The sequence below is a fragment of the Lynx canadensis genome, chromosome E1 (assembly GCF_007474595.2).
Source record: "Lynx canadensis isolate LIC74 chromosome E1, mLynCan4.pri.v2, whole genome shotgun sequence".
Classification (NCBI taxonomy): domain Eukaryota; kingdom Metazoa; phylum Chordata; class Mammalia; order Carnivora; family Felidae; genus Lynx; species Lynx canadensis.
This window is the reverse complement of record NC_044316.2, coordinates 59,996,796-60,009,142: the sequence shown is the minus strand read 5'-3', so window position 1 is coordinate 60,009,142 and position 12,347 is coordinate 59,996,796. Positions and strand designations below refer to the sequence as shown.

Below are 12,347 nucleotides of genomic sequence, written 5' to 3'. Positions count from 1 at the left end.
CCCACGTCCGCGTTTCTCAGGTGTGAAAGAGGGATAAGAACTTGATGAAAAAGGGGAGCAGTGGTGTGCTCGCCAAGGGGGCGGCCCTGGGGACCAGGAAGTGCACGCATGGAGGGAGGGCAGGGTGGGGCCGGACCCGCCAGACAAGAGTTCCCCAGGCCACGGACTGCCTGAAGCCCCCCACCTGCTCCGACCCCAGTCAGCATCCGGCCGGGGGTGGGGAGAAGGGGGCAGGTCCGAGCTGTCCAGCCTGGGGGCATGCCCTGGGCAGCTCAGGGCACGGGGCTCGCCTCTGGGGCCTGGGCCGGTTCCGGGAGGACTGGCCCCTCGCCCCCCACGTGGGGCCGGGCACCGGCCGGTCTGGAAGAAGCAAGTCTGGGCTCCTGGCTGTGGGCCGCTGGCAGCATCGCTTCCTGCTTGCGCGTCATCTGTCTGGAATTCCGGTGGAAAAATGTGCCCTGGCACTGGGGCTCTTGGATTCCTGGTTTGGTGGTGTGTGGGCGTCGGAGGCCCAGGCTGGACTCTGGCCACCCCTGCCTCCCCCTACACGGGGATGAGGGCTCCCAGCTTCTGCTAGCTGCGCTCCCCTCCCTTCTCATGCCTGGTGGGGGTTGGGGGACGGTGGCCCCACAGCTGGGGGTGCTCTTTGGGTGCTCTCTCCAGGGGACAAAGGAGCCCCCGCGTCCTGTCCCCCAAGGCCGGCTCTTTACCCGACGCAGATCAGGAACACCTGTCAGCTGGGTGTGCACAGGTGTTGAATCCCGTGAGTTCAGGTCTCTGAGAGCCGCTCAGGATGCCCTCCCAGACGGGGCCACACGCGGCACCCCACGAGCACTGTCACTCCCCCTCCCCCACCCCCGCGAGGGTCCGTTAGCTGAGCATGGTCTCCAACAGCAGAGAGCTGCCAGGGCAGGTGAACAGTGGTGCCTGCTGGTTTAGGTGCAGCTCGCTTCCCAAAGAATGAGTTCCTGGAAAGATGAGGAACACAGGGAGGCACTTTGAAGTGTGACTTTGTTGTTGATAAAGAACCTCCAAAGTGCAGCAGCCCTGGGCGTGCCTCCCGGTGACACGGACTCCGTGGGCGACGCTCCCTGGGCCAGGCTGGCTCTTCCTGCCCTTCCCACTGGGACCCTTGGGAGGTGGCATGGTGGGACTCCCGCAGGCCGGCCTCCGGGGGCCGGGAGCGCCTGAAAAAGCCCCACCAGGCCCTGTGGCCCGGCCACGGAGGTGATCGGCAGCCAGTCCCTGCCAAACCGAGCCGTCTGGAGACCGAGGGGCAGGAATGTGCCTGTGCCTGGTAAGCCCATCATCCCCACTGGGCTCCGGAGCCCGGACGCCTGCCCGCCACCTCCTGGGAAGCGAAAACTCTGCTTGGCTGTGAAATCTCCCAGCTTCTGGTTTCTTCCCCAGCTCCCACCAGCCCCCTCCACCGACTCCTGGAAGACAGAAGATCTGTGCCCCGCCATTCTGCCTTTGGTCTACTCAGTGATGTCACTGCTATTCTCCGAGACCACAACCTTCTCACCTCAATGCCATGTCATCACTACTTAGAACCGTGGTACATTCTGTGGGATCTTTGACTTTCAGCAACGCTGAAATGAGCATCTTTATCTACATCTGGCTTTTGGATTTCGGATAAAATCCTGAAAGTGGGGTTATCAGAGCGTGAGTTACAAATGCTTACTTGCCTCTTGATGAGTCATGCCACTTGGTGCTTGAGGATATCATTTCTGCTTGACCCTTAAATGTATTTTTCTGCATCAGAATTTTAAATGATCTATGTAATTGAATCCATCTGTCTTTTCCTTGGGTTCTGGGTCTACGTCATGCTTACAAAAGCCCTGCCATTCCTGACTCTAGAAATATATTCACAGTATTTTTCTCTTCATTTTTAGATGCTTTTATGATTCACATTTGCACGTAAAATTCCACCTGAATTTACTTTCCTTGGGGCCCCAGCCCATGTTCTCCCAGTCCCGGTGGACCTTACCTCCATCCTGTGTTGGACGCCTCATTTCCTGGGTGACCCTGAGCTCGGGGCTCTTTCATTTCTGAGCCCAGGCCACCCTGTTAGACTGGTTACAGCCTCAGAGGACGTTTTAATGCCTTGGAGGAAATCATACTGACACCTTTGTTCTCCACCTTCCTGACTGCTGTCACCATGTTTCTAGGTGAACTGCAGAGGGATGTTTTTCCAGTTCTGTCCCAAACCCTGTGGCCCCAGAGCACAGACACCCTGAGCTCAGCATGAACAGAGACCCTGCCTCCAGGATGGGCAATCACGGCAGGTGATGGGTCAGCACATCCAGAAGGAAAACCAACACGGCAAAGTGTCCTGGAAGCTTCTAGAGGCCCAGGGGCAGCCCAGAGCAGTCTGTGGTGGATGGCAGGGTGGGAGTGGTCTGGGCAGTGGTGAGGTGACCGAGGCAGGGCGATAGTGCTTTTCCAGCCGGCACGACAGTACGCTCGATGTTGCCACAGGCCCAGGCTGACCTTGGCGGTTTGTTTCTTCATTTGCAGGTCAAGGTGCTGAGTGGATAGCATTGAAGTGCCCAGGGACCTCATCATCACCCTGAGTGTCCCTCAGTCTTCATGTGCTCACCAGACAGTTCAATATTCCTCCTGTCTCCACTGCTGACCCCACTGCTCTGGAGGTCAGGCTGGGCCCAGGCTGGGGTCCTCCCGGCTCATGGAAGCCAGTGCTGTGGCCTCAGAGCACCTGCCACTCCCCCTCCATCCCCTTTCTCCTCCCTGCCTCCTCTAACTCTTCCTCGTCTCCCATGGGCCCCCCCTGCCCAGGAAGGAGGTTGCCCCCCAGTGAGGCCTCCAAGCTTCAGGATCTTGGTTTGGTCTGATGGGTTCAGAGTGGACCTTGACACTGACATAGAGTGATGGCCTGTGCCCCTCCCTCCCCCTGGTTTTGTGTGAAGCGGCTTCATGCACAGCTTGGGTGGTCCCCTGCTCTGTGTCTGGAACCGGCTTCCTCTGTCCCCAAGGACAAGCAGAGGCAGGGCCTCCAGTGCAGGCTGTCGGGGCCCTGGGGGCACTGGCTGCAGGGGAAGGACACCCAGATTCCGAGCCATCGAGGGAAAGCAATAGGATGAAGGCCGGGTGGGTGTGGCCACCCAGGCCTGAGAGCGGGTCAGGCTCTGGTTATTATGGGGCACGTGGGGGCCAAGCTCAGAAGGCCCCGGCACCCAGGGCTGAGCATCCCTGATTTCCTGGCTCTCTTCCCCAGGCCTGCTCCTGAGGCATCCACACTGCCCCCCGGCTCTGGTGTGAGCGGACTGCTGTCTGTGAGGTGCTGGGGGCACGTGTGGGGGCCCCAGCCGGAGGTAGGACCAAGTCTGTGAGGTTCCGGGGACATTCAGCAGGCAAGGGTCGGGGGTCAGAACTGCAGGTGGCAGGGGGGCTCAGGAGGCATCAGGATACAAATCTGGCCCCCCAGAGCTCTGCTTCTCCCGGGGACCCCAGGGCCAGGGCCTCTGTCCTTGCTGTTCCCCTTGCTCAGCCCAGGGAGCCGGGCCCCCTGCTCTCTCTGTGGACTCCCTGCTCTCTGCGGGCAGCTGGGAGTCATCCCCTGGTTCCAGGGCCACCCAGCGAGGCGGCTGCCATCCACCACGTCCCGCCACTTCCCCGACACCAAGTGGGGGTCAGTCCTGTGTGGGGGCTGGGTCTCATCACCAGGAGCCCCGACTCCTGGGACGTTCCTCTGTGCTGGGCAGACCAGGACAACTGGTCACTCGGGCCGGGGTTTCTGGCTGGGCCGGCACACTCCGCTGCCCTGGGGCTGCCCAGGGGAGGGATGCTGGGGCTCCTAGATGCCTTCTCAGGTGCACCTGGGGCATCCTGGGCTCCTGGCCCCCAGGGACCCCTTCAGAGCTGTTCCCCTGTGGTTTTACTCAGCTCCCGGGAGCCTCCTGACCCCAGGCTGACCCTGTTGGCCTCTTGTCCCATTCCCCGAGGTCACTGGGCCCCTCCAGACCCCACTCTCTGAACAGGACACTGGGCCTGGCACCCATGGAACGTCTGCCTGGTTGTCACAGCGTTTGGGTGCTTAGGCCTCCCCACGTCCACGCCGCGCTTTCTCTGGGGGCTTTGGCCCCCGGATAGGTCTGGAGCTTTCTGGGGGCACTTGTGACCCTGAGACGAGCAGCCTGAAGTGTGACCAGAGGCTCCTGCACACCCAGGGATGAGCAGAGAAGCTGCGTTGACTGTGGCCAAGTTTGCAACCCCAGCTCATTCACCCGTGGCCCCTGGGGCAGAACCCCACACCCGCGGGCACCATAAGCCCACCCCATCCAGGCTCAGGTCTTGGGGTCCAGGCCCTGCTGGCTGCATTCTGCTCCCTCTGGCAGATGGCCTGGGCCCCTCCCTCCCTGTGTCTGTGCCTCTGTCTCTTTTGCTTGAGGGCCCACGGGGTGGGGGTGGGGCCTGAGGCGCAGTGTCCCTCCCTGGTTCTGCCTCGCCTGCAGCAGCCAGGAGCCTGGGGGCCTCACCCAGAATGCCTGCTCAAGCAGGAGGCTCACACAGGAGGCTCCCAAGGCAGCAGCCTTCTCTCTAGATTAAACTCCCCTGGAGAGGGGGAAAATGTCATGTTTCAACTGGCAATCACCAACATCCCCCCGAAAGGACACAGTCCCCTGCGTCCCCAGAAACTGGCCGGACAAGCAGATGGGCCCCAGAGCCTGTGGAGGCAGCCTGGGCTGGGTCGCCGAACCCCCTTGGCCTGAGCTGAGGGGGCTGTCCAAAGCCCTTCGGCTCCAGGTGATGTGGGTTCACGGAGAAGGCCCTCAGCTGCGGGGCTTCCTCCCTCCTGGGAGCTGTTGGAAAAGCCTCAGCTTGTGGGACAGCCCTGCAGCCGCCCAGCCTGATCTGAAGGCAGCCAGGCTCAGGGACATGCCTGGTCAGAGACTTCCCTGTGTCAGGGGACGGAGGCCCTGGTCATTGTCTTCCCAGGGACAGGGGCACGGAGGGACCTGGTCAATGTCTTCTCAGAAACAGAGGGAACTGGCCAAAAGGGGCTCAGACGATCCATAGACCCAAGATGCTACAGAACCAGGAGGGGCCATAGTGACGACGGCCACGAAACCACCTGTCTCCCGAAGGGCCTGCCGGTGCCGTCTCCCCCCATACACATGACCAGGTGGGGAAGTCCAGGTTCCCGGGACAGAACTCCAAGTATGAAGCCCGGGCTCCCTTTGGCTGGAAGGCAGTGGCCCAGCCTCCACCACCCACCCCTCCCTGAGCCCCTGAGCAGCCCTGTCCCGACACGGACCTCAGCCGGTCTACCCGGAGCAGCTGCTCTTTTGTTATAAACCAGCGCGCCCCGGGAGGGAGGACGGCGGTGGGGGCCCCCGGGGCCCGCGGGCGCGGAAGCTGTGCGGCCCGGAAAACAGTCCGGCAATTCCTGCAATACCATAGGAGCCTCCCCACGGGATGAGAACATCTCTGCACACAGACGTGCACACGCCTGCTCAGAGTAGTGCTGTCCCCGCTGGGGGGGGGGGGTGCTCAGGACGTCCCTCAGGTGACCCCGCAGTGAGTACTCAGCTCTAAGACAGGACGGGGTGCTGACCCCCGATGCGACGTGGACAGACACCTGCAATCAGCTAACTCTGAGCAAAGAAGACTGTTCTCCTTGACGTGGGCGGGTGGGCCTCAGCCATTCAGTTCAAAGCCTTCCGGGCAAAGGGAGGAGGCTGCCCAGAAAAGCAGGAATTCTACCCGAAGCTGCAACTTGAACTTGGGTCCACACCGCGCATTTCAGACTTGCCAGCCTCCTCATTGCATGAGTCATTTCCTTAAAAGAAATCCTTTTTTGTTTTTTTAATGTTTATTTTCTTTTTGAGAGAGGGATAGAGAGAGAGAGAGCGCGCGCGCGTGCGCGCGCGTGCGAGTGGGGGAGGGGCAGAGGCAGAGGGAGACACAGAATCCGAAGCAGGTGCCAGGCTCTGAGCTGTCAGCACAGAGCCTGACACGGGGCTTAAACTCGTGAACTGTGAGATTGTGATCTGAGCCGGAGTCGGACGCTGACTGAACCACCCCGGTGCCCCGAAAGAAATCCGTTATACCTTATGTCCTACTGGTTTCCTGGGCCACCCTGACTGACGGACGTCCTAACATTGGACTGGGTAGTGGTTGCACCGCTCTGTAAATTGACTCAGAATTACTAGTTGCACTTTAATTGGTGGATGTCACGGTGTGTAGTTTTGCCTCAAGAAAACTGTAACTGAACAACAGAAGCCCCGACGTGTCAGAGCTCAGCTGTAGCTACCACGTGCTCGGCCCCGGGCGACCGCACACCCCGGCACCTTCCCAGTGCAGCCCTCCCTGGTCCGGGCCCTCCTGAGCTCCAGCTCCTGCCCCGGCTCAGAAGGCCTAGACCCTCAGCAGCCTCAAAGCCCTGGGGGCCCAGACTGGGATTTGAGGCCCTGGCGAGGGTGGGGGGCACAGGCAGGGGACGCCCCCTGCAGGATCCAGCCTGGCTTCCGAGCAGCAGAGAAGCCTGGTGAGGCCATAAAGCCGGGCACCGTGCCTGACGGGTCGTGGGTCTTGAGCCAGACGAGGCCTCCATAAATCACCTGGCCTTGACTAAGCGGGTGCTGGGTACCAGGGGTGAGGGACGGGGAGTGTCAGTGGGCCCAGAGAGGCCAGCGAGGCCACAGCAAACCTGTTGGGTCTCCACGTGGCAGTGTGGGGGCGAGTGCACGTTAGGAGAGGGTGCACACGTGTGTGTCGATCGTGTCCACATGTGAGCCCCTGCCTCATATTTTAAACTCTGAAGCACCCTGGATGGGTCGCCTGCCGGGCAGGAGGTGGGACGCCAGCCCCAGCAGAGCGCCAGGCAGTGGTGTGCCCGGAGGTGGGGGCAGCAGTGGGGGGACAGGGGAGAGGGGAGGGGGTCGGCCAGGGGAGGCCGCGCTGGGGGCTGGAAGAGTGCGGTAGCGGAGAGAGGATAATCGATGGACACCACGGGTGGGGGGTCTCTCGGGGAGGCGGTGAGGGGGCTGCTGGGAGGCAGGAGTTTGATTTCATTTCTTATCGGACCTAGGCCGGTGGGTGCGAGGCCTGTGAAGCCGGCAGCCTCTGGCCGTCCTGTCCTGCGCCTGAAGCTTCAGCCCTTTGCCAGGCAGTCCCTCCCTCCTGGATCCCACTGCCTCAGGGGAGCCCGCCCTGCTGAGCCTGTCTTGCCCCGGTGGAGGCTGGGGCTACCTGAGGTCCCAGCATCGTGGGGTTTGGAGACCTGGATGGAATGGACTGTCCCGGGGCAGCAGACCCGCGCCAGTCTGTGCTCAGGGTCTGGACCGCGAGGCTGGCAGGGCAGGCTTGGCCCTGAGTGACCAGGAGAGACAAGCACACAGGCAGGATTCCCAAGTCCAGCTTGTGCACAGGGCCAGGGACCTCTACCTTGTGTTCCCAAAGGGCCCCTGGGCCCCAGCTCAGCCTGCAGAAACCTGGCCCACGGGTCTGCCCTGTACCGACTCGGCCCTGACAGGGGACTCACTTTTCCTGGAGCTCTTCTCCCTCCTCCCTGGATGAGGCCCCTAGAAACTTCTGCCCTGCCTCTGTGCCTGTGTGTGTGTGTGTGTGCTTGCGTGCGCAGGTGCCTGTGTGGGTGTACGTGTGTGTCAATCTCTAGCCTCAAGTCTCCTAGGACCTGCGGCTCCCATTCTCTCTCTCTCTCAAGGATGTGCCTTGGCCCCCGCAGTCAGGACTGTCCTGCTGGCTGTCCCCCCACCCCATTGCCCTGGGGCGACTGCCATTGCCTTGCTCCTCCTGACTCCGGAATCGGGGGCTTCCTAGCCTGATCCCCCAGCCTGCTGGTGGCCTCACCCCACCAGATTCCTCCATGCCCTCACTACTATCTCGGAAAAACCCTGTCCCCACCCCTGCCACTCAAGGCCTCTGGGGTCAGGACACTGCTGACCCCGGTCTCATCTGTGTCCCCCAAGCCCATCTAGAGACATGGTGCCCCCTGCCTGCCCTTTGCCCCTGCCCTTCCCTCTGCGTCCCTGGAAGCCGTGTCCAGCACTCCTGGGAGCATTACGCAGGACACTCAGGTCCCTTCTGACACAAGATGTGTCAATCCAGGTCTTAAGTTTGGGGTCGAAAATGGAACTTTCTCAGTACTTCTCCAAGAAACGATGCAAAAAGCATTCTCATGTGCAGATGAATGGGGGCTGCAGGGACACTTTGGGGGCATCTCTGGTCTCCAAGGCTGGGGGCTTCCTGGCACATCCTAAAATCAGGATTTGGGAAGCGGAGACCCGGGGTCTTGGTCAAGGTGCAAACCTAGGGCCATTCTCTTCCAAAAGCATTTGGGGTCCCAAGGGGGGCCAATGGCCGCAGACCCCACCTTCAGGGGCTGCCTGCAGGGGCAGGAGCTGTCCACCCCCACATTAGGATCCTAGTGGGGCCTTGAAAGGGATCAGGAAGGGCCTGGATGGTACTGAGTCTGACATGAAGCTGAGGCTGAGACCTGCCCGTGGGGTAGGAGCCGGGCCCCAGGGTGGCGTGTAGAGGCTGCGAGGGGTGGGGACAGGTCTAGAACCCTTCCCTGTGGGCTCTCTGTGGACAGAGCCTGGTGGCCTCAGTGTCCCCAGAAGGCCTAGCTCAGGCACGGCACGCAGGAGGCACGAGATAAACTCCCACGCTGCAAAGGGGTGTGATCCGAACCCCCCAGTTCCTGCCCTGGAATGCCATCCCCCAGCTGCCCCCTCCTCCCCGAGCAACGTGGGGCTGTCTTTTCCTACCCTGCGGCAGGCTGGGTGGCACGCGCCCACCACGTCAGGGCAGCTGGACCAGGCCCCTGCAGAGGAAGACGTGCGTCCCCCCCCAAGCGGACCGACGGGCCCCGCCCCGTGCTGTGGGAGGCATCCTGAAGAGGCTTCCTACCCCTCCACAGCCCATCCCCGCTGCCAGGCCGGGACAGGGGTGCAGAGCTCAGGGCTTATCGTCCCAGTGCTGACACTGTGCGGAATGGAGCCACGCGGGAGCTGGGAGGGTCGGGGACAGGGATGGGCCGCAGAACAGCGGCGCCACAGGGACCGCACCGCAGCCAGGAGAGGAATGTGCCTGCCACGGGTCCCAGCAGGCCCTGGCCGGGCACTCACTGTGTCTACGGCTGTGGGTGGTGAAAACTCTGTGGGCCACGGTCTTCAGAAGCTGGTTCCGGGCCTGACGGACCCCCCCTGACCCTCCCACAGACCCTCCTAGATGGTCTGGGTACCAGGAAGATGGCTGGGCTGCTGATGCTGAACTGAGCCATGCAGAAGGGAGAGCAGGGAACTTTCTGGAAGAGGACTAAGTGATGGGGGACAGTGGGGGCCTAGGAGGGGCTCCAGGGGGCAGACTGCATTCTGGGGCCCTTCCCTGCAGGACTCAGGCCTCCCCCACCTCTCGACCCCGGCGCTCACGTGGGGCCCCGGGACGCTCAGGCGCAGACCGCTCGAGAGGCCGCCGGAGACAGGGTGATGGTCTCGGTGGCCTGCTGGCTGCTGGAGCACAGCGAGTGGCCGGAGCCGCGCTGGAAGAGGACCCGGCACGGCAGGGAGTGGCCGGCGCCGGCGGGCCCGCGGGCACTCCTGGCGCCGAGCGAGCGCCGGCGGTACTCGCGGTAGTTCTTGGTGAGCAGCGTGTAGAGGAAGGGGTTGACGCAGCTGTTGCCGTAGGTGAGGCAGGTGGTCAGGTAGTTGACGATGCGCGCGGTGCGCGGCGTCAGCGCCTGGGCCCCGCGGTACTGGGCGAGGAGCTGCCACAGCCAGAAGGGCAGGAAGCAGGCCCAGAAGAGCAGCACGATGCCCAGGATGAGGTAGAGCACCTTGGGGTTGGGCAGCCGCCGCGTCTGCGCGAAGGAGGCCCGCTGGGACAGCCAGTAGGCCCGGGCCAGGCGCACGTACAGCAGCCCGATGACCGTGCCGGGCCCCACGATGCTCGTCCCGAAGAGCAGGGTCAGGTAGGCGCGGTGGGCACGCGGGCCCCACACCGGGAGGCAGAGGCTCTTGTGGCCCCTGTGGACCAGCCGGATGGCCAGCATCATGGGCAGCGCCAGCAGCAGCGCCAGCAGCCACGTGCCCAGGGCGAGGACCTTGCGGTAACCCTTGGAGCGCTGCACCGTGTCCAGCGGCCTCAGCACCGCGGCGTAGCGCTCGCTGCTCATGACGGTCAGGGTGAAGATGCTGGCGTGCATGGTCAGGAAGTCCAGGCTGAAGAGAACTCGGCAGCCCACGTCGCCAAAGTGCCACTCCTTGGTGACGTAGGTGGCCACGATGAAGGGGATGCTGAGCAGGTAGAGGAGGTCGGCCAGCGCCAGGTTGACGACATAGACAGACATGGAGGCTGAGGTGTGCAGGACGCGGCACATGACCACCAGCGTGTACGCGTTGCCGGCCACGCCCACCACGCCCATGGCCGACAGCACTGCCCCGATGGCACCCGTGGCCACCAGGTCCTCCAGGGAGCTGGGCTCTGTGGGGCTGGCCCACGAGCGGTTGAGAGATGCGTTGGGGGCAGCGGACGGCTCGGGGAAACCGCTCACGGGCGCGGGGCTCAGCGCCATCTCACGCGGGGCTCCGTGCGGGGGCGTGCTGCTCCTTCGGACGGGGAGGGGGCATCTGTGGGCAACAAGCGAGCTCTGTGGGAGAAGACGCTCATTAAAGATGCAGCTGAGGCAACCACCACGCTCCCAGGAGGCTGTGTGAGGGCACAGTCCCCACCGGGCTCAGGGGCCTGCAGAGGGACAAGGCTCATCGACTCCCGATGCCCCTTTGGGGACTCTCTGTTCAGAGCCCTACGGCTCTGCCTCGTTTTCCCCAGCTTTCCAGCGGGCCCAGAGAACCACCCGGACCAGCTGTCCCTAGTGCATGCCTCCGCAGCACCCCCAGCCCAGCCTCAGAGCAAGTCCAAAGGCCTGTGGGGTTGACTGGTCTTTTCTGCAAACCAGAACCCGGCAGGGCAGCCCCAGGGGGTGGGGGCAGCAGTGGGTGGAGCCGGGAGTCCTCCCCAGGCCGAGGGCTGTGCTATTCCCAGAGTCCTTTCTCCCAACTGTCTTCTCCTGCACACTTCAAAAAAATGTGTTTAGATTACTAAAGTAATATTCACTGATTTTAAAAGTTAAACCAGGAAAATATTCCCCCTGGCGAACAGGGGGAAGCACCTGTAATCTCTCTTTATCCACAGGGGGGAAACGAGCCTTGATTCCTACCTCATGCCATTCACAAAATAATTCAAGGTGGATTGTGGACCTGTGTATAATAGGTTAAATCAACCAAGCTAGCTAGCTTCTGGAAGAAATGCAGAATACCTGCGTGACCACGGGCAGGCAAAGATTTCTCAAAAAAGAACAGAAAACACTTGAAATAAAACAGGAGACCAAGCAGGTGGACTTCATTAAAATCAGCGACTTCGCTGAGAGTAAAAATGTAAATTAAATCGTGAACCAGGAAAAGACTTTCAGAAGACAAAGAACTAGTAACCAAAATATATGAAAGAACTAAATAGACACAGACTAAGGACTCAATTGGAGGGGGAAAAGAAAGAGATTTGAACAGGAACTTTTCAAAAGAAGTATCCAAATGGCCCAGAAGCACATGAAGAAATGCTCAACATCATCAGTCGTCAGGGAAGCAGTTCAAAACCACGGTGCGCCCAACCTAATGGCTACGATCAGAAAACAGATACAGGTGTCTGGGCTGACGGAGGAGCCGGCGGGAGCGTGAAATGGTGCAGCCCCTTTGGAAAGCAACGTGGCACCATCAGTAAAGCGGGACACGTCCTCTTCCTGAGCCTGGGTCTGCCCCCGAGAGAAGTAACTGCAATTCTCCACTAAGAGACAAGCGTGAGAACGTTGACAGCAGCTTATTTCTGATACCCAAGAACTGGAAACAGCCCAAACTTCCATACGTAGAAGGGTGGATCTGACATCTCCCTAGAAGTGCTCTGCAGCAGTGGAGTGGGTGGGGTTGCCGCTTGAGTCGGTAACTTGGAGGAAACTCGCCCATGCTACGTTGAGCGAAGGAAACCGGACAGAAAACACAGCTGTGTGGGGCCCTTACGGGACGTTCACGCACCGGCAAGATGCTCTGTGACAGCGGAGGTCAGAGTAGTGGTTACCTACTCTGTCAACTGGTAGGGGCACTGGGGAGTCCTCGGGGGGTGGGACTGAAGCAGGCTATGTCCTGATCTGGGTGGTGGTCACACGCATGGGCACAGACACGTGTACTTAAGACCTGTGCTTCCCGGACGAAGATTATCCTCACAAGAAGAAGAACGCCCCCCCCCCAAAAAAACGTGGGATACTTAACTGCAGGGGGCGAGGTCTGTGTCACCCCACGTCCCGGTGTCCA

The 12,347-nt window shown here is 61.4% G+C and overlaps 1 protein-coding gene across 1 annotated transcript; it reads right to left on the bottom strand.

Annotated features, from left to right (window-relative positions):
- Window positions 1–9,436: 9,436 nt before the first annotated feature.
- On the bottom strand, window positions 9,437–10,561 carry UTS2R (urotensin 2 receptor). The gene has a single exon (XM_030294983.1). The coding sequence runs from the start codon at window positions 10,559–10,561 to the stop codon at window positions 9,437–9,439; it is 1,125 nt and encodes a 374-aa protein (XP_030150843.1).
- Window positions 10,562–12,347: the final 1,786 nt, after the last annotated feature.

Bases quoted from the DNA above. Each gene is read 5' to 3' on its own strand.
- UTS2R (XM_030294983.1), bottom strand. From the start codon at position 10,561: ATGGCGCTGAGCCCCGCGCCCGTGAGCGGTTTCCCCGAGCCGTCCGCT.